The sequence below is a fragment of the Mustela nivalis genome (genome assembly GCF_964662115.1).
Source record: "Mustela nivalis genome assembly, chromosome: 8".
NCBI classification, from domain to species: Eukaryota; Metazoa; Chordata; class Mammalia; order Carnivora; family Mustelidae; genus Mustela; species Mustela nivalis.
Window position 1 is genome coordinate 115,292,483 of NC_139027.1, and position 20,253 is coordinate 115,312,735.

A 20,253-nucleotide genomic window follows, 5' to 3' on the forward strand; every position below is an offset into this window, starting at 1 on the left:
GCGACCTCAGCTCCCCAGACAGGAGGGCGGGGTGGGGGGCAGGCGCTGACTTCAGAACCAGCAGCTCTGTCCGCCGCAAACCGACACCCCAGACCCCCAATCGCAAGAGGGCGGGGCCTGGCATGGGGTCGGGCTGGCACCACGCCCTCAGTTGGAGAGAAAGTCGATGGCGGCACGCACGGAGCGGTTGGTGCTGACGTCGACGGCGGTGACCTTGATCTCTGTATCGCCAAACTGCATGGCGGCGCGGATCTCGCGGCGGCCGGAGGACGTGCCGTCGGCGGCGGGCTCCAGCTCGAGGCTGAGCGCGCCACACTTGCGCACGCCTGGGTCGGTGATGAAGCGCGCGTCCTCGGCGGCGCAGCAGTACAGGTTGATGAGCACGCGCCGCTGGCCCGGCCGCGCGGGACAGTAGCTGCGCCGCACCTCCTCGCCCAGGGCTACCGACTGCTCGGCGGCCACGAAGCGCTCGAAGACGTCGGTGCACCAGCGGCGGCCGTCGCGGACCAGCAGTTTTTCGGGCGGGTGGCGCCCGGCCACAAAGCGGTTGAGCACGCCCACGCCGTAGGTGAGCGGCGAGCGGCGCACGCGCACCACGCCCGGCGCCTGCCCGAACAGCACCGCGCCCTTGAGGATGGTGAGGCCCACGTCATGCGGGACCACCACGCGCAGCCCGCGGGCGCCCAGCGCCGTCTGCACCGCGTGCTGCAGCACAGCCGACTCCGCGAAGCCGCCCACCAGGAACAGCAGCTTCACGCCCTGCACCTCTGGCCGCGCCAGCAGCGCCTCTGCGGGAGGGGGCAGGGTGGGGTACAGAGAAGAGGGAACGCGGGGTGAGAGCGAGCCCCAGCCTCGGAGGCCGCCGCGGTGGCCACAGGCACCTCCCCTCCGCCATCCCATACCCGGATGACAACTAGACACTAGCTCCTACACCCTCAAACGGTAGCCGCGTTCTGGGAAACATGGAGCGTTTTCATTGAGTGCTTTGGGCAGTCGTCACGGGCTCTGCTTCTCCCATCACTTCGTGGAGGGCGACAAGGATGTGCATTTGCGTGTACTAAGTGCTCCTGCCGACTGTGCACGTCTCTAGATACTTGAGGTCATTTAAATCCCTGGGATGACACTTTTGGGAACCCGGTACTATTACCCCATTTTATAAACAAGGAAACCGAGGCACCTGACCTCGGTCAGAGAAGAGACTACACACATCATCCCACCTAGTTCTTAATACCCACTACACTGTGTCCTCCAGGTGTTTCAGATGATTCTGGGTCTCATTTCAGTGTACGGGTGTGTGGAGGCTTCCAGGCATTATCACGAACTGCACTCATTCCTGCATCTGAGCGTGAATGTCAGGGTTAGTGGAAGACTCAGGCAGGCACTCACCTATATGCTGGATGATCCCACTGACCGTGGGCTGAAAGAGCTCGTTCATGGCCTCGCAAGACATCCTGAGCATCCCCTGTGAGGACCATTTCACGAAGTTCACGCTGTTGGTGAAGGGGGCACAGGCTTATCGGTGGGGGTCTGGAGTTCTACCCCTGCTCCAGGCCAATGTGCCTGGGTGCTGACTGCATAGTGTGTGTCCTCCCAGCCCCACTACCCCAGGGGCTTTAGCCGCCTGCCTGGTCCAGTTCCAGGCATGAAGTCCCAGGAGAGGAGCCTCCCTTTGTCTCTAGGCAGAAGAACTAAGGCACACTGGCTGGCACCGTGTGTGTGTGTGTGTGTGTGTGTGTGTGTGTGGCGCCTGTGTCCCCTGTGGTGCGGGGAGGAGAAAGATGTCAGCCCTTCTGCCGGGGCTCAAGATTCCTGTCCCAGTTCCCGCCATGGATTCTAGCTGGGATGTTCATGCCCCTCTCCTGCTGTCCACTGGCAAGAAATGCGTGCTGGGCAGTGGGGGCACACTCCCACTGTCCTCTGGGGCCCACGTCCTCCCTTCTGGGGGCCTACCCCACCGGCAAACCCTGCTTGAGTCTGTGGTCCCCAAACCCACCTGCTCCGGCGCAGGGCTGTCTCCACGTTATGGCCTCGCTGTTTGCGGTAGAAGTCGATGAAGGAGAAAGGCAGCGAGATGTTGAGCGCCCCTGCGCGGTGCGGGCCTGCAGTGCGTTTGCGGGCTTCGAAGGCAATGGTTAGATCCACCCAGGCTGCTGGCCGTTGCCTTTTGAAGGTGGTGATGAAGTCCTCCCCGAAGATGCGGCCCAGCAGCTGCTCAAAGGCCAGATCGACGCCCACCGCGCCATAGGGACCGCCTGGCGTCGGCAGGGGTAAAGAGGGGGGCATCAGCGCAGACTCCACCGTCCAGGGGGCGCAGGGGGGCCTGGGCACACAGGGTATGAAGGGTGCTGCTGGCTGGCTACTCACCAGATGCCTTGTACAGCTCCTTGAGGGTGCCATGTGGCTGCTCCAGCTGGTGCACGGTCAGGTCCACCGTGCCTCCTCCACAGTCTGCCACCACGTAGCGGTCTCCTGCGGCGCTGAGCGTGAGCATACACTCCCGGCCTGCTTTGCACCCTCAACTCTGCCTCTCTTCCAGATTCACCCAGCACCCAGCCCCCAGCCCTGCCCCAGCCCGGAGCCTTGCCTGCAGGGAGGATGGGGGGGCGGTGGCTGTAAGGGACTTCAGGTGCTTGAACCTTAGGCCACCAGGTAGGGGCACCAGGTTTTGGGGAAAAGTGTTTCCAGGACTCTGCAACCATCCGCGGAAAATGCCAAGAAGTGGGAGTTAGGGGGTGGCTGAGTGGGGTGGGGCTGCAGGTGACAGTAGACGGCCAGGTTAGATGCAGCTGATGGAGGAGGAGGGGTGGGATTTTTAAGGTCTGACACCCACCTTGCGAATGTTCCCTTGCCCCCTATCAGTATATGTTCCCCGCAGGAACCAAGAAACGTCCCTTGGTCCTTCCTTCCCCACCTGCTTGCATCTCTGCCCACAGCTCTCCAACGCCAGACTCCACCAGGAAGGTGCGGCTGTGGCGGGAACGGCGCAGCTGCTCACGGGCTGGGGGTCAAGGTACAGCAGGACGGTGGAGTTAGAAGGAGGTGCCTCAGCTACCATGCTTGGCCCCCGTCCTCTCACCAGCACCCTCCACGAGCATCTGGACCAGCCAGTTCTGAAACTCCTGCTCTACTCCTAACTAGGGGAAGGCAATGCTGAACCTTGAAGGGTCCAGAAAAACCCTATGGGGTAAACTCAGGTGCTGTGACCAATAGCTGAGGGGAAGTATTTCTGGCTGCAGGACATTCCCTTAATGCAGGCTGGCTCACAGCAGTGCAAGATTGGGGTTAGGACAGTTTGGAGGATCTTGTGTGGCCAGGGGAGGAGGTCCTGAGGGGTCCAGGGGGGTCATGGGAGATGGCATCTGGGAAAGTGACTAAGATTGATCATAGCTATCTCAGTGCCCAGTGCAGGCACTGGAGCCTGAGCATAGTAGCAGGAGCTCAGGGCTTTTGTGGGGGGAAGGGGGATGACAGTTGATGTACTAGGATGGGAAAGGTGACTGGTTCAGGGGCTGTTGAAACTCTTGAAGACCACCTTGGATCAGAGTGGGGGCTGGCTTTTTCCTTTGTTAGTACCTGAGCACCCCTCAGGACAGGTGGTTTCCCCTACCTTCAGATTCAGGACTGGGGCTGAGTCCTACCCTCCTCAGACAATGATCTCCTAGGGCAAGGTGAAATCTCTGTCCTCAGATTGGACTCCCCCAGGTCAAGGCTGTGCCTCCTCCCTCAGACTGAATTCCATCAGAGATGTTTCTGTCCTCTCGGACTGGGCTGGAGAGGGTTGGGGCAGGGGGGTGGGAGGGAAGGTTGTCTCTTCTTCATGTCAGACATGGCTGAGCCTTTGGCCTCAGTGTCCCTCTGACCCTCCCAGGGCAAATGTCATACCATTGGTCAGTGCCCCTGGGGGCAGCTCACCCTGCCGGAAGCTGGAATCGATGGAGCGGCGTTCACCCAGGCGTCCACTGCCTGGAGCCCGGCTGCTTAGGTCCAAGAGCTGGTGTAGACGCAGCTTGCGGCAGTAGACAGAGGCAGCCTCTGGCTCCAGGGCGATGAGTAGTTGCTCTGCGTCCTCCCTGGACACCAGGCCAGCCTGGGGATTGGTGGGGGGCGGGCAGGGCCAGGGAATACCGTGGGCCAGGTGTCACACATAAGATGGCACCTCTGGGCAGCAGCCAGAGCCTGTGGATCTCCCAGTTCCTCCCCATCACATCCAACCCATGGTAGGCCTCTCAGGCCCCTCCATGCCACTCAAACTTGGAGCTGCCTCACAGCTACCCTGTGACCAGCCTGGGGAGGGGCACAGCCACAGCCAAGAATACCATGGCGTTGCCCATCAGGAAGAGACCCTAGACAGTGAAAACCTAGAGCACCTGGGATCTGCCTCTCCAAGCTGCCCAAGGTGGCCCAGGCTGCAGCAAGGTCCCCCTCACAGGTGCAGGCTTAGCCAGCTGAGCACTGGCTGAGGGTGTTAGCTCAGACCCCAGCACAGTGGGTATGTGTATGGGGGTGTAACGACCAGACGGTGTGTGTGTGTGTGGGGTGGTTCCCCTTTGGCTCACTGAACCATTTTCCTTCACCAGGCTGGTGCCAGACAGTAGCCACAGGACTCCCCACTCCCAGGAGAACTCTGATCTAGGCACCAGGAGACAATCAAACAGTGAAATTGCAGGCACCCGGACGGGCCTGCTGAGGGGAGAAAAACACTTGGGATCTGTTATTTCCTGTATCAGGACAGGGGATCCCTCTGGGAAGTACTTTAGGGTTTTGTGGGATTCCCTGGATTCTGATGAGGTGGGGGTTGGGGATGGGTGGGTGTAGAGACTTCCTGCCCAGGGTCAGCCCTTCCTGAACTGGCAGCCAGGGAACGGTGTGGGAGGAAGCAGGGTGGATAAACTGGCAGAGGGCACGAGGGTGGGGGGTGTTTATTCTGGCTGGGCACAGCTTTGCTTTCATCCTGGTCTCTGCAGGGGGGATGCCCACTGCCTCAGGGTTAGCTCCTTCCGGTGACAGACCTGGTGCCTGGGCATGCCTGGCCAACAGGTGTGTGAGGGTTGAGGGTTCTGGTATTTTCCAGGGGGTGTACCAACAGGCCTTTTAGAGGACCTAGGGCATCTTCCTGAGGGCCCAGGGGGAGGATCAAGCAATAAGTCTTGCTCTGGGAGGCTGTGCTCCCCTTCTTCCCCACCCCATCTCACTGGAGGTGGGGGGACTTGAATTGTACACCACCTCCCATTCTCCAGACCTTTGGGCTTCTTATGGTAGGAAGCCCAGCGAGCATTGGTGCAAATCACTTCCCTCCATAGCTGGCGGCTTCTGTGTCCCAGCTGCCCTCTTCTCTGGAGAACTGCCCTCAGCTGAATGGAAACCACGTCCCTTGGAGAACTTTCTCCCACACCCCAAGGAACCAATGACAGGCTGATAGGGATGCATGAAAAGCGCCACCTTGCCTCACTGTGGTCAGCTGATGGGTACAGTTCTTCCTCCAGTGCTCTCCATGGGATCAGGCGGAGGCTAGACTCCGGTTGAGACCACATTCCTGCTCAACTCTTTCTCCTGTCCATTTCCCTCACTCTTGCTCCTGAGAGCTCTTTTCCAATACACCCCATGCACAAGAACCCCTATCTTGGGCTCTGCTTCTAGGAAACCTGACTTAAGACACAGGTTAAGCCAGCCTGGGCTGTGCCTCTCGTCCCTCTGCTCTCTGTTCCTGCAGGCTCACACCCTCTCTGGTAGCAACAAGCCTCCAAAATGCCCAGCAGGGGAAGGCCAGGGGTCTTTATGCAATGACTGGTTCAGGGTTGTGTGTAAAGGACGGTCTTGGGGGCCTCCCTGGACCCCTCCCGAGTGACTGCCCTCTGCTCTGCCTGCCCATGCTCACCAGGTAGGCAGCCTCACGCATGAACTGCTTGGCGGGCTGTTTCCAGATGGCGGGGACTGTCAACACCCAACGCACAGTGTCCTTCTCTGGCAGCGATGGGCACTGCTCCCTCAGCTCCTGGAGTAGAAGGGGGCAGTGAGGGGTGCGCTGGCTTGGGTTAAGGGGGTTTCTTCAGACTTCTTTGTATGGGATCTGGAGGAGCTAATCATGCCTCAGGAAGGACTTCCCAGCTGAACTGGAAGAATTCCTAACGCGCCCCTCCCCAACACCTGTACATCCCATGCAGTCTCCATCAGACGGAAAGGCAGGGGCTGGAGAAGATGGCTTCTGAGCCCTGATGGATAGGCTAAGAGGAGACAATGGACCTAGGGGTCCGTGCCCCGGTGGGGAGGGATGGGGTCGCAGCGCACCTGAAGGGCATGCTCCTTGAAGAAGCGCAGGGCGTGGGCGAACACCTCCAGGGCAGGCATTTTCTTTCCATTCACAGCCTCTAGCTGGGTCTTCAGGGTGAGATCCTGGCAGGGACACCGGCAATTCGGCAGAAGGCCATAGCTCTGCCCCCACTTCCTGACGACCTCTCTCTCTGAAAATCACCCCCATTTCCTGCTGCTTCGCCCCTAGAGCGTCCCCGCTAATCACACATTAGTTCTGTCTCCAGCCCCTCTCGTCAGCACCGCCTCTCCTCTAATCCTAGCCCCACCCCCTGCCCCGCCCCCACTGGCTCCCAAGCTCCGCCCCCTCATCCTCGCCTCTTCTTTTACCTTGCTCCCCTTCCGTAAGCCCCTCCCTTTCCACACTTGGCCCCGCCTCCCTGGCTGGGGCGGCCCGGAGCCAGGATGTGCCTTACAGTAGCGCTGTGGATCTTCATCTTGAACTTCTCGAAGTAGAGCCAGTCTCGTGCCTCCTCAGGGTCCAGATCGTGGTAGTAATCGCGGGCGGTGTAGCCAAAACTGTGAAAGGCGCCCTCCGGGGTCAAAAGCAGGCACGTGGGGGTCTTCTGGTGGGCCACTCCTGGGTCCCCGCCCTCCCATTTTCTGTGGAGGCACAGGGCTGTCAGTGTGGTCAGAGAAACCCTCCCTTCGTGGGGTTGGGTACTGGCTTGGGGATGAGCTATGCGACCTTGGGCAGGCCACCTAGCCTTCCTAAGGTTCAGTCTTCTTACACGTAATATGGAAATAATAATAGTACCTACCTCTTAGGATTCTTGTGAAGATGGTGCTGGGCATCCAGTTAAATCTCCATAAATGGTGTTCATGGGATCCGCCCTATCCTGCTTCCTCCCATGAGGTACACCTTTGGACTTCGCCTCCCCGTACTCTTAAGCAGAAGCAAGCCATCATCTACCTGCCTAGGTCTGGCCTCCTCATGGACCCCTAGAGGACCCCCGCCGAGGCTTTCTCCCAGCCAGACTATTCGCCCTCCTCCAGGCTGTGTTCCGCGGCCAAGCTCCTTCAAGGCATTAATCATTCCTAGCTGACCCACCTCGGCAGCTACACCCCAGCTGACTGTACCTCCAGCAGTACCCTAAAACCTGAAACAGATTCCAAACCTACCCATCTGCAGGTGCCATCTGGATCTCCACCCAGAACTCCCTGTCTAGTTCATTGGCCTGGCAACTTCTTTCTCCCCTTCCTCTGCCTTCTCAGAGGCCCTGACACTTCTAGGCCAAGCTTATCCCTGCAGGCTTTAAGGGAAGGAACTGGGAATCCAGGCAGAAGGAACAGTATGTGCAAAAGTTTAGAGGTGTGAATGATCTGGGAGAATCAGCTATAGGTTCTATGCAGTCAAAGAAAATCCAGGAATGTTAAAGTCAGCTAAGGAAAAGAGTCAAATGCCATGTCTGAATTCTGTCTTGATGGTTCTTAAGTAGAAGAATGAAGATTCTTAGATTCTTAGATTCATCTGCCATTAGAAAGGTCCCTGGTTGATCTTTGTGGTGGGAGCAGTGGTGACCACTGTTCAGCTGCTGGTACACAGCTTTTTGATCATGCCCAGGGCCTACACACCCTTGCAGAGACTGGCCAGGGCATGATAGCCCAGATCAAGGCTCAAGCAGACTTGTTGGAGGGCACCTCCAAGGAGATCAAGTCCTGTTCCTGGCAGGCACAACTCAGAAGATGAAGCTTCCAGGGCCAGTGTCGGGTGGAGGCTCTGACCACTCTGGAGAAGAAGTGATGGATGGAAGGAACGATCCATATGCTTGGAGGGAAATTCTGTGGTTCCCTGGGCTGTGCTGGGAGAGTAGGAGGGAAGACCCAAAGTGGCCAAACAGGAGAAAAAGAAGACAGGACAGGCCAAGCAGTGGGTGTAGAACTGCTGCTTTGTTAATGCTTTGCCCACCTTTGACCAGAAGAAGGGCCCCAGTGCCAACTCTTAAGTCCTTAATCCTGGCTTTCGCTAATAAAGCCACTTAGCCAGTCAAAGAGAGAGAGAAAGAAGAAAAAGGAAGGTCACAGTCCCCAGGTGGCAACAGCTTGGAGGGGAGGAAAAATGGAGAAGGAATACCAGAGAGAAGGATATTTATTGCTCCCATCCAGGTGAGAGAAGGTGAGGCTGAACTTAGGGTTGGTGGCCATGGAAAGAAGTGACTGGGTGTCCCAGAGATATTAGGAAGATAGAGATTACAGGTCTCGGTGGCTGGTAGGGGTGGAGAGGCAAGCCAAGATGTCCTCCAGTTACTTCCAGTGATTGTCCTCTCCACAAGACAGAGGGACAGTGTCCTTGCTTGGTCCTCAGCCCCAGCATGGAATCCAGCATGGCCTCAGTCACTTACGGGATGCCCTGCAGCTCCTAGAGGGCTGTACGTGCCCGGAACCTGTGTGGCCTTGTGTGGAGGTGGATGGAGCAGAGAAAGGGGAGGACGGTTCCTGTGCATACAACACAGGTCGGCTGTATCTGTGAGGAAGCGACCCTTACGTTTGTCTCTCCATCCACCCTGCCATCTACCCTCCCTGGTCCAGGCGAAGCCCCTCACTCCCCTGTCCCAGTGTGGGTTAGAGCTTTGGGGTCTTCTAGAAAGCTCTTCCACCTATTGGCTGCAGCTACACTAAGACACATTCAAAGGATCAGGGTTTTGAGGCCTGGAGGGGAGTGTCAAAAAATGGAGCGTTTGGGGGCACCTGGGTGGCTCAGTCATTAAGCGTCTACCTTTGGCTCAGGTCATGATCCCAAGGTCCTGGGATAGAGCTCCACATCGGACTCCCTGCTGGAGGGAAGCCTGCTTCTCCCTCTCGCACTCCCCCTGCTTGTGTTCCCTCTCTAACTATGTCTCTCTCTCTCTCTCAAATAAATAAAATCTTTTTAAAAATGTATTGCTCAAATAAAGCTCGGCTACATCAGAATGGGTTCTTTGCACATCTCCTTCCCAACAACTGTGTGACCTGTTACCTTAGTGACCCCTCTGATCCTTCACGTCTTTGACCTCCACTGAGGGGCTCACCCTAGCAATCTGCGTGTCTCCCGCACACACATCCCAGCACAGGTGTTTGAGGAAGGCTAGTCATCACAGCACTTTTTGTAATAGTGAACGATCAGGGGGAAGAAGCCTCTTAAAACCATCAACAGAAAAATGGGCGAATTATGACACACCCGTACTGTGGGATACTAGGCAACTATTAAAAGAAATTGTGCCTTCAACAGAAGCTGATACAGAGAACAGGCATGTCAACCAAGATGCATGCTCAGAGCCCAAGGGAGCTTGAGCCCAAGGTGGCTGCCTTGTTTGTGTTGTTTGCTTGGTGCCTTTTCTTCTTCCTTTTTAATGAAAAAATAATGCAGGTGGATTTGAAAGCAAAAGAAAGAAAAAAAGAAAGAGGGAAAGGAAAGGAAAAGAAAAGAAAAGAAAAGAGAAATGAAATGAAATTGTGGCTTTATGTGTTGACACAAACATCTACAAAATAATGTTGGAAGTTTAAAGTAAGGCAAGTTGTAGGATATCCCACTTTTATTTATTTATTTAAGGTTTTATTTATTTATTAGACACAGAGAGAGAGAGACCACAAGTAGGCAGAGAGGCAGGCAGAGAGAGAGGGGGAGGCAGGCCTTCTGCTGAGCAGAGAGCCCGATGTGGGGCTCGATCCCAGGATCTGAGATCATGACCTGAGGTGAAGGCAGAGGCTTAACCCACTGAGCCACCCAGGTGCCCCTCCCACTTTTATTTAAAAAAATACATGTATATGTATATATGCGTGTGTACTAGGGATGGAGGGAGCTCTGGGCAGACTCTATGTGATCCTCAGTGACAGTCCTTCTGAGACCAGGCCCAGCCCCGGGACTGAGGACCCCTGACCCCATCTCCCAGCCCAGCCACCCTCACCTCATCATGTGGATGGCTTCAGGATCACTGGCGAAGCTGAAAGCATAGCCACTGGAGGTGGTGCCAAAGTCGATGGCCACCACCACGGAGAAGGGAGCGTGCTGGGGGGCCCGGGTCTCGGGCTTCTGTGAGGGCAAGACCCAGAGTCAGGCAGCAGCCAAGGGCTGCGTGCCCGAGCCCCTCCTCTTTTCTGGCTGTATTCCCAACTGGCGCTGCCTCCAGTTACCTGCCCGGGCTCCACTCCCCTCCCCAGGCTCCAGGCTGAGCTGCCAACTACGCAGAATCCCAAGGCCTCTCCGGTCGCCCTCTGTAGCCAGGGCTTAAGCTCCTGCTTTCCTCTTTGGGTTCCCGCCTGCCCTCTGCCTGGCCGGCCTGACCCCACCCCCAGCTCACATCTTCTCAGGGCAGCTCCAGTAACACACGGACCTGTGTATATTTGACCCCCCAGATGTCTGTGGCCACAGTGAGACAACCAGACTCTGTCGGGTTTATGGCAGAGGAGAAAGGCCAGTGCACAGGCCCACTGCGGTTCCTTCCCTCTCCCAGGCCAGGCCTGGGCTCCGGAGAACAAGGCAATCCCCAGGCTGGATCATTAGGCGGAGGCCATCCTGGGTGGGGTGACCCAGGGAGTTCGAGGGAGGGTTACATCCTGGATACTTCAAGCTAGTAGTTTCCAAACTAATTTTTAGCAATGTGTCTTGTCTCTCCCAGATATAACTTGTATTCAGGGAGGGCTGTGGTCGACAGGAGGGGGAGCAACTCTAGGAGGCCGAGTGCTCTAAGGACCTGAAGTCACTAGAGGCTCAGAAGTCCCCCAGCCCTAGGCAGGCTCTGGTCCACGGATGGCATTCTGGAGCAGGGCTGTTTGGGTGGAAGTTACGTGGGGCTCACCGGAATAGAACTGTTACCCCTATAGTCCTAGGTCACCAGAGGCTAACTCTTCTGGGGGGGATATGAATGGAGTGTGCAGGGGTAAGAGGCATGGTGCCACCTCCAGCCCAGCCCGGGCCCTGCCAGGCCTCTGCCAAACACCAGGCCTTGTTCTCTGGAGCACGCCCATCTCCATAGCACCCAGGCCACCCACCACCGGGAGCCCTGCTCCCAAGCTTACTGGAGACTGCGAGGGTGTGAGTGGGGCAATGCCACAGCTTTCCTGGGTCCTTGGGGAGCCGGGCGGGCTAGGCACAGGGGACCGCTCAGGGCTGGAGCCTGCAAAGAGAGGGCAAGTCACTCTAGCACAATCAGGGTAGGGGCGGGTGGCCAGGCCCTGGGAGGTTCTCCATCAGTCCTTACTGGACTGAGGCAAGAGACACCCTGCAGGAGAAGGGGGACTAGTGGGGGAGGGGAGGAAGGACAAGACTGAGGCAGGGGCAGACTAACAGTTTGTTATCCATCTGAGGTGACCTTCCCCTGCAGGGTAACCCATACCTCACCTAGTGTCTTCCCCAGCATCCCTCAGACACAGCAGGGGAGGGAAGAGACAGAAAAGCACTATGGGGGATGGTGGGGGGGGCACCTGAGTCCAGAGACAGAAGGGCAGGAGAGATGGGGTGGGTGGAATCCTGGGGTGGAGGGTAGAGAAACCAGAAAAGGTGGGGAACTGCAGATGGAACTGAGGCCAAGGTGGGGCTCCTCCGCTCCCCAATAGAGTTTGGCCAAATGGTCCTGATCAGGACCCGAGGGAATCTGCCTCCCTCCCTTCCACCCTCCCTCCCTCCACTAAGGGCCAAGCATAGGCCCAGCTGGCTGCTTGGTCAAGATCGAGAAGGGGAATGGTACTTCCCGTGGCCCAGCCCTGAGCTGGGGGGTGTCCACAACACTAGGAAGTTGGATTCTGAGCCTCCCTTCCCCATGACACACAGGAACGTGGAGCCGGCATTTGGGGGAAGGAGGCCCCACTGAAACCCTCTCACAGGCTCAGGACCAAGCTGGATCTTTGCTGGGAGGGAGCAGAGAAGCTCCAGAAGGCAGCCCAGAGCTTGGCTTGGAGGATCAGGCAGCTTAAGGGCCTGCCTGGCTGGTTATTCCCTAGGTGTGGGCTGGTGGTGCCTCATCACCACACTGGGCCCTGAGAAGGCCCCTGCCCCGGGTACTGGGGCGCCCTGAGATTCGGGTGTGGGGACAGGAAGGCTGGCCCGGGAGGCTGACAGGGTCTGGTGTGAAGACCTGTGGACATGTTGAACTGGTCTGGCAGGCTTCAGGCTGAGCCAGGCCTGGGGCCTATGTTTCTTCAGCAGCTGTCCTGCCTTGTGCCCTACTAGGTCCCCACTCTCCCTGGTGTTGGGGTACCCCAGGAACATATGTGAGGCATGAGGGGACTCGAAGTGCCTGGCCAGGGCCAGAGTCTGTCTTGAGGTGCCGGAGGGTTCTCCCAGGGCTCCTTTTTTCTAAGTGGCAGGTCCGGGCTTGGGCCCTGCCAGCAGCCCCAGCTTGAGGGGCTGAGCTGCTGTGGCTTGAGCCTGGGAAGGGAGGCAGGAAGGAAGGCCCAGCCCGCCAGGTCTTTGTTAATGGACTTCCTGAGGAGTGTCCCTCCTGCCTCCTGGCCTCCCACCCCTGCAGAGAATGTAGAGCCTGCTCCCAGGCCAGGCCGCAGGCCACTGCAGGCATATACACACAGAATTCCATGCGTGCAAAGCCACCTGCCAATACACACGCTCTCACACGAGGCCCTGCACACAGAGACCTGCCGGCAGGAAGACACAGACACAGACACACACACTCATACCAGGTCCCGGGTACACAGACCCTCCTCAAGACACCCACATTCATATAGTCCTGGGAAGAACCCCCCCACCGTGCACACACACACTCAAAGACACACACTTACGTACACAGCCCTGTGTGCACCAACCTTTCTGCACACACACATTTGCTCAGCAATCTCTTCTGGGAGAGGCACCCATGGGCAGACTAGGGGTGGGTTTCAGTGCCAAGGTGAGTGCAGTGGTGGGTCAGGGCCAGGGTTGGGCCGGGGGGAGGGGAGACTTACCGATGTACAGCCCCTGCAGACCCATGTCTGGGACCGCCAGCATCTTTGCAGGCCTGGGACTGTGAGCAGGAACAGACAAACAGAATGGCATTTATTTGTTCCCTTGTTTCCTCCCTGAATGCTTATTTATTTTCTTTGCTTGCTTTTGGCTGAAGTTCTTTGAAGCGAGTCCCAGGCATCGTGTTGTTTCACCTATAAATTCTTTAATATGTCTCTCCAACAGAGAAAGATTTTTAAAAACAGGGTCACCACACCGACCTCACGTTTAATAGTATGAACAGTAATTTCTCAGGCTTATCTAACGTTCAGTCCCACAGTCCCCACTTGTCTCAGAAAACATCTCAACAGCGGCTTTGTTGGAATCAGGTTGTTCCTGCATGTTTTCAAGTGCCCACTCTGTGCCAGGTGCTGGCGGACATCTGCGACCCAGAGAGACACTGCTGCTGCCCCAGAGGCCCACAGCCTGGTGGGGAGAATGATAAGGGTTAGAGAATCACCCAAGTGCATTTGAGTTTACAAACGATGCTGTCAAGGTCCACAGCTGGATACAAACCAGGCAGAAAGGCTTGGTAAGGCTGGAGAGAGAGGCTGGGCTAGGCCGGGCTGGGCTAATCCTGTGGGCAGGCCCTTGGGGACCCTATTTCATTTATTTATTTACTTTTATTTTTGAAGATTTTATTTATTTATTTGAGAAAAAGAGAGAGAGAGAGCACGTGTGAGCAGGGGGAAGGGGCAGAGGGAGAGGGAGAAGCAGACACCCCTGCCGAGCAGGGAGCCCAAGGAGCTGAGCTCCATCCCAGGACCCTGAGATCATGACCTGAGCCAAAGGCAGACAGACAGCTGAGCCATCCAGGAAGCTCTTGGGCTCCCTATTTTAGATCTGGTTTTATATGAAGGACAACAGCAAATCTGGAAAGGTCTGAAGTAGCAGAGTAGAGATGGGGGTGTGACCTGCATTTTACAAAACCTCCCAGGCTATAGGGAGGGTGCAGATCACAGCAGCTGGCAGGGAAGCAGAAGCCCCATCAGGGCTCCAGGTAACAGAAGATGGTGGTGGCCGTGTGTCTTGAGACAGAGGTGGAGTTCTGAAGATAGAGGTTAAAAGTTAGAGGTTAAGGTTAAGTTAGAGGGTAAAATCAACAGGGCTGGGTGCCTGGGTGGCTCAGTGGGTTAAGCTTCTGCCTTTGTTCGGGTTGTGGTCTCCGGGTCCTGGGATCGAGCTCCGCATCACGCTCTTTGCTCGGCGGGAGCCTGCTTCCCCTCCTCTATCTCTGCTTGCCTCTCTGCCTACTAGTGATCTCTCTCTCTCTCTGTGTCAAATAAATAAATAAAAACCTAAAAAAAAAAAAAAAACAAAAAACCCAACAGGGCTGACAGCAGATGGCCAGACTGGATATGGGGGTTTTGCGAAGAAGCAGGTGTCAAGGGTGACGTTGTCCGACTGGAGCTCGGAGGTGGACAGTGAGGTGGAGAATACTGGAGAAGGTGGGGCTGGCAGGGGCCAGGGGCAGAGTTCTGGGTGCAGTTTTGCAACCGTGGAGAGAATAGCCTAAGGGGCCGGCTGGTGTATGATGCAAGCTCAGAGAAAGCTGAGATGGAGAGGCGCCTTTGGGAGTCTTGGTTCCCGGGGGTGCCTGGTGAGGAGTCGTGCGGGAAGAGAAGGGAGCACCAGCACAGAAGGCTGGCTGGGGGAAGGCGGGCTGCCCGAGGAGTCCAGATGCCTGCTATGGTTTCAGGAAGATCTCAGATCTAAGAGATGTGCATGAAATTAGATGCCTTTAGAGGTTATTTGATGAGTCTCGAAACACCTGTTTTAATGGCCCAGGGCCAGCATTTTGGCAGAACGATGGAAATGAGGTACAAGTCAAGGGAGCCTAGGCAAGAAGCAAGCAGAGCTAAGGAGAACACAGTGGGCACTTACAAGAAACTTGGCTGAGATCAGGAGCTGGTGGGAGGACAGTAGCTAGAGCAACAGAAAGCTCGAGGAGGGGGGGATGGGTTTTCATTTTCCTTTCTAAGATGGGAGGAACCTGAGTTTGTGTCTGTGAAGTTCTAGGGGCTGGGCTAGAGGCAGCAGCATTGCAGCCCCTGCATTGCAATCAGAAATGCAGAACCTCAGGTTCTGCCCAAGAACTAACGAGTCAGAACTTGCATTTTAACAAGATCCTCCGTGGTTCTGGGCACATTTGAGTTTGAGAGGTGCCCCTTGATGTGTCCCTGGGCCAGTCATCACCCATGCCACTATCCTCACCTGTGGACCTGGCAGTCCCCCCAGATTAAGGTAAGGCTGCTCAGAGCCCACTCCCTCTCTGTAGTCAGTGGCCTGATCAGGAGATTTGCTAATAGAACACAGGCAGACACAGATCTGGATGCCATGACATGTAAGCACACACATGAACATGCATGTGCACGCCCTTGCTCACACACAGTTGACACAGCCCAGCCCCAGGGCAGATGGACACTCAGGCATATCCAGAATATTCCCCCATGGCCAGCACCATAGAAATTTCCAGACACCTACAGTCGTGCTGCCACACTGTTGCGGCACATGTTGGAGGCCCAGGAATGCCTGTTTGTGGGCACTCAGAGTTGCAGGGTGGTGCTCAGAAAAGGGAGAGCAAATAGTGGGCATGGGTATGAGCCCTGAGAGCCAGACACAGGCTCAGCTCAGGGGAAGGGAGTGACGTGCGGGAGGAGGTTCTCCCCAGCCCTAGCAGCTGATTGTGGGTGTCTTCCCAACTCTGCACTGATTGACAGCACCTGGGAAACTTAAAACCAGCCATGATGGAAGCATTTACACCACTGAAATTGGCAAACACTATATATCAGGTTTTTCTTCCTCTGAGAGAGTTGACAGTAAAACATTCACCAGCGCACACGTGGCTAGATCAAGGCCACAAGGGAGAAGCCCTATGTATGCTTGTCTCAATTCTTCAGCAAATACTAAGCATTTCTTTGTTTGTGTCAGGCTCTGTGCTAAGTGGCTGAATGAATGAATGGCTTTTCTGGACCAATGCTATTGTTTTTGGAGGAGAATCAATCTAGAACCACCAGGAAAAAAAGACTCTGGAGTCATCACTCTAAGCTGGATTCCATGTCCAAACTGTGTGCTACAATCCTCCAGCTATCTGAAGCTGCCTGTTCCAATTATCTCCCATCTCTGAGTATGTGAACACAGAGTGCCCCTCCTCGGGGGTCTCAGGGTAGGCAAGGGCCTATTACGGCATCTGGTCAGAGTACATCATGTCACCTCTCTGTGCTTCAGTGTCTATCCTATAAAATGGGTCACACAAGGGCTTGTTAAGACTGACAAGTTCTGGGGCACTGAGTAGCTCCGTCGGTTAAGCGTCTGCCTTCAGTGCAGGTCATGATTCTGGGGTTGTGGGATCGAGCCCCGCATCTGGCTCCCTGCTCAGCGGAGACCCTGCTTCTCTCTCTCCCTCTGCTGCTCTCCTGCTTGTGCATGCCCTCTCTCTGTCAATCAGTTAATAAAATCTTAGAAAAAAAAAAAGTGACAAGTCCAGGTAAGGAAGGTGGTTGATAAATGCAGGACTTGGGACAGATGAGAGCAGTTGTTCTTTTCCTTCATAGTATAGATTCTAAATTTTCTCTTGTTATAAGTTTTGGTCTTTAAAAAAAAAGATTTTATTTATTTATTTGAGAGAGAGAGATAATGAGAGAGAGCATGGTGGGATGGGGGCGGGTGACAGGGAGACGGAGAAGCAGGATTAGCAGACTCGTGGAGCAGGGAACCTGACACAGGGCTTGATCCCAGCACCCTGGGAATCATGATCCGAGCCCAAGGCAGACACTTAACACTTACCTGATGAAGCCACCCAGGTGCCCCAGAAATTTTGGTCTTATTGAGACTTATTCTAATCATTCTGAGTTCTTTAGCGAGGGAGGGAGGACTTGAATCCCTCTGTGTTAGAGGAGGATCCTGATGATTCTTTGAGAGATGGTGGTAGAAGGGGGCGGCAGCCTTATGTGTCTTTGGGACACCTCCCCACCATGCATACACACCCAGAAACATTTAAGGACAGTGCTAATCATGAGGCACTCTGAGTGGGACTCGGAGAGGCACTCTAATCATGAGTGCTAATCAGGACAACACTCGTTCCCCAAAGCTAGGACTGGGCAGTAGCCATAGCTGGAGATGGGGCAAAGTAGACCCCCACCCCAGGGGCCCACTAATTTCAGACTGGTGATGCTTAGGGGTTTGAGCATAACTGGGTAGGGCAGTTTGATTTACACAGAAAGTAACTTCATTTCCTGGCAACAAGCACAGACTAAACTCTGGCCCTAGCCTGACCCCTACCCTGCTCACAGACACCCCCTTCACCCTCCTATGGACTGATCCCTAGCCCCTGGCTTCATATTGCTCTCTCATCTCAAGCTTCATATTGACGCCTGGCCCTGACTTCTACCCAATAGGTATGACCTATCTTTCACCCGGGGCCAGGACAGGGTGTGGCTCAGTCCAAGAACTCGGAAACTGAGACTCCCATTCCAGAATGCTTCCCAGACTCACAAAAGGGAAGGACTTTGGGCCTGATGGAGAATATTCTCCAAGAATCTCTTCCTGGAGAGGGGAAATTAAGGCTGGATACTTATGTCCCCAAAGAGCACTGAGGGTACATGGTGTTGTTGGATTTCACCTCTCCACACATACCTGTCCTCTGCCCATGAGGACAAAGAGCCCACCCAGATCTTTACAGTACCCCTCTCTCCCCTGCACGCTTCTCTTCACTGGACCCTGCCTCTCCCGTCCACTGTTTTCTGCTCAATATCCTGCCAGCTCTTTAACGGAACAGGACCCTGTCAGGAGGCAGCGAGGCCACAGGCATTTCTCCCAAGCCACAGACTAGACCAACCAGGGCCAAGAACCGACAAATGAGAAATGGCACCCAAAGGGCTGCCCCAGTCTGTCTGTGGAAAGGAACCCTCAAGGAGAGGGACCATGAGGAGCCTGTGGGGTAGGGGGGCTGCCTCCTGGGCTGGGGCAGGGGGAGGCATAAATGGCCTCGTAGGGGCCCCTCCCTGTCCTCAGCTTTTTTCCCCCCATACATCCTGCCCCACCCCCGTTGGGTCCTCATCACCGCAGCAGTCAGTTCACAAATCGGTTCACAAACAACCTCTGTCCGGCAGAGCCCACTGAAGCCCCTCCCATCCTCTGCCCACCAGTACCCCCTCACCTCCCTTCCCTTCTAGGGCTCCAGTGCTGCACTTGGTCTCACAGGGAGACCATATTTTAGAGCTCACTCCTTCCCAGTCTCTCTGCCCCGCAGGAGCTTGCTTTACAAACTGTGTCCACTGCCCAGACATGGAGCCCAGACGCCTGGCCACCTGGGCCCCCCAGCCGGCCTCACAGAAAGAAACCAGAGGTCCCTGTGTGCGGAGGCCTGCCCACAGTCAGGAACTGCAGCATCCTGGCCACTGTGCCACTCTCGAGCTTCCCGGACCATAGGCCCTAGGAACCCCCTTCCTCGACCAGGTGCCCCCCCCCCCCCACTCAACCCCAGGTCTCCACCTCTGGTGTAGGCATTGTATCCTCCACAAACTGGCTTACTGGAGCAGACCTCCCAGCTCCCAAACCCCACCCCTACCGGGGCACAGGGGTCTACTCAGTCCCCCAAACTCCGCAGAGCCGGTGTGGGGTCCCGACGCCAGGGTGGGAGCCCACCATCGCCGCTCCAACTGCTATTCTGAACCCGCAGCCCCACTGGAGAGAACGGCTTGAAGGATCTGTCCCCAGCCTGGCTGCCCAGGGTTAGGAAGTCTTTCGGGGGGCGGGGGGCCCTCAGCCGACAGCCCAGGACCCCCAGGACGGCACACACCAAGCCGCCGTTCTCCTCTGGGAGCCCCCCCTCCCCCGCTCAGAACTCACCTCCGCCCTCCCGACAGCTCGACCTCCGTCCAGCCGCCTCGATCCCGGGCCCGCAGCCCGTGGTTGTGCCCCGCCGCGGCGGCCGCTGCCCTCGACGTGCGCCCAGCCCGCGCCTCCCGCTCGCCCCGCGCCGCCCACCCCGGCCGCCGCCCCCTCCCCCAGGCCGGATGGCCGCGCGCTCCCTGCCCAGATGTGCGAGGCCGGGGCGGGGCCTGCCTGCGCGGGCCTCTCCGAGGGGCCCACCCCGGCCCCGCGTCGCGGCCCCTCCCTGCGCCCCTCCAGCGCCCCGCCGCTGCGCCTCCCCACTCCGCCCAGCCCGCAGCCCCGGGGGTGGGAGGGAAGGGTGAGGAGGGGAGGTGGAGGGAGGGAAGAGGAATTCCAGACCCCTCGTCGGCCTCCTGCTGCCGGCAGGCGGCGGAGGGGCTCCCCCTCCCCTCCCCAAAGGGCCCACCTCGGGGCTCAGCTCAGGCCAGCGCAGCTCGAAACTCCCGAGCCTAGCCGCTGGTGAGGGAGGGTCCTGGCCCCAGACCCCTCCCGTCCCCTGGCCCAGACTCCTTTCAGTCCCCAGCCCATCCTACTCTCCTCACCGCCCCTCCTCCCCCCAGCCCTAGCCAGGTCTCCAAGGGTCAGACAGAAAAGGCGGAATCCAAGGTGAGGTCAGCCCCTTGGGCCCCAGGCTGGGGCCTAGCTCTGTCCTTGATGAAGCTTGGGGCATTGAGGAAGGGTTCTCGAAGGCTGGGGCCCCATTTCTGGCAGGGGGCTCACTGGGAACTCACCCAGCCTCCTCAAAGAGCACCCAGCCCCTTTCCTTAGAGCGCTCACAGCCTTCCTGTCCTAACCAGGCCCTGGGTGGGGGTGGGGGTGGGGGTGGGTGGGGAGATGCTCAGACATGGCTCCAAACAGGGGTTTGCCAGATGGAGACCCCTCTCAGCTAAGCCCCTCTAAGGCAGCTAACTTACCTTGCCCTCCATCACCTCCTGGTTCTGGAGGGCCTAGGCCCGGCCCACTGCCCATCTTTAAAAGCTCATCAGCTAAAGTGCCACATTTCCTGGGCTTGTTGCCCTTCTGATCCAGGGCACTGCCCTGGAGCACCCCTGCAGCAAGGCCGGGGTTGGGGTGTGCTGCACCAGAGGGCTCCGGTCGTCTGTAGCTAGTCAGTAAGCCAGCAAAGCATCCAATCAGCAGCC

General features: G+C 56.9%; 1 protein-coding gene across 1 annotated transcript; it reads right to left on the minus strand.

Moving 5' to 3' along the window:
- Positions 1 to 12: 12 nt before the first annotated feature.
- HSPA12B (heat shock protein family A (Hsp70) member 12B) lies at positions 13 to 19,194 on the minus strand. The gene is made up of 13 exons (XM_082744511.1): positions 19,067 to 19,194; positions 13,180 to 13,238; positions 11,302 to 11,399; positions 10,191 to 10,315; positions 6,723 to 6,909; positions 6,286 to 6,390; positions 5,876 to 5,992; positions 3,913 to 4,087; positions 2,912 to 2,998; positions 2,365 to 2,469; positions 1,994 to 2,252; positions 1,387 to 1,490; positions 13 to 788 (listed from the first exon to the last, which is right to left on the minus strand). The coding sequence occupies exons 2-13, from the start codon at positions 13,220 to 13,222 to the stop codon at positions 148 to 150; spliced, it is 2,046 nt and encodes a 681-aa protein (XP_082600637.1). The 5' UTR covers positions 13,223 to 13,238; positions 19,067 to 19,194; the 3' UTR covers positions 13 to 147.
- Between the last annotated feature and the right edge of the window lie 1,059 nt (positions 19,195 to 20,253).

Bases quoted from the DNA above. Each gene is read 5' to 3' on its own strand.
- HSPA12B (XM_082744511.1), bottom strand. From the start codon at position 13,222: ATGCTGGCGGTCCCAGACATGGGTCTGCAGGGGCTGTACATCG. The intron at 2,470-2,911 runs GTGGGGAAGGAA...TCAGCGCCGCAG, and splicing joins GTGGGCAGAGATGCAAGCAG to GAGACCGCTACGTGGTGGCA. The intron at 2,253-2,364 runs GTGAGTAGCCAG...TGCCGACGCCAG, and splicing joins GGAGCTGTACAAGGCATCTG to GCGGTCCCTATGGCGCGGTG.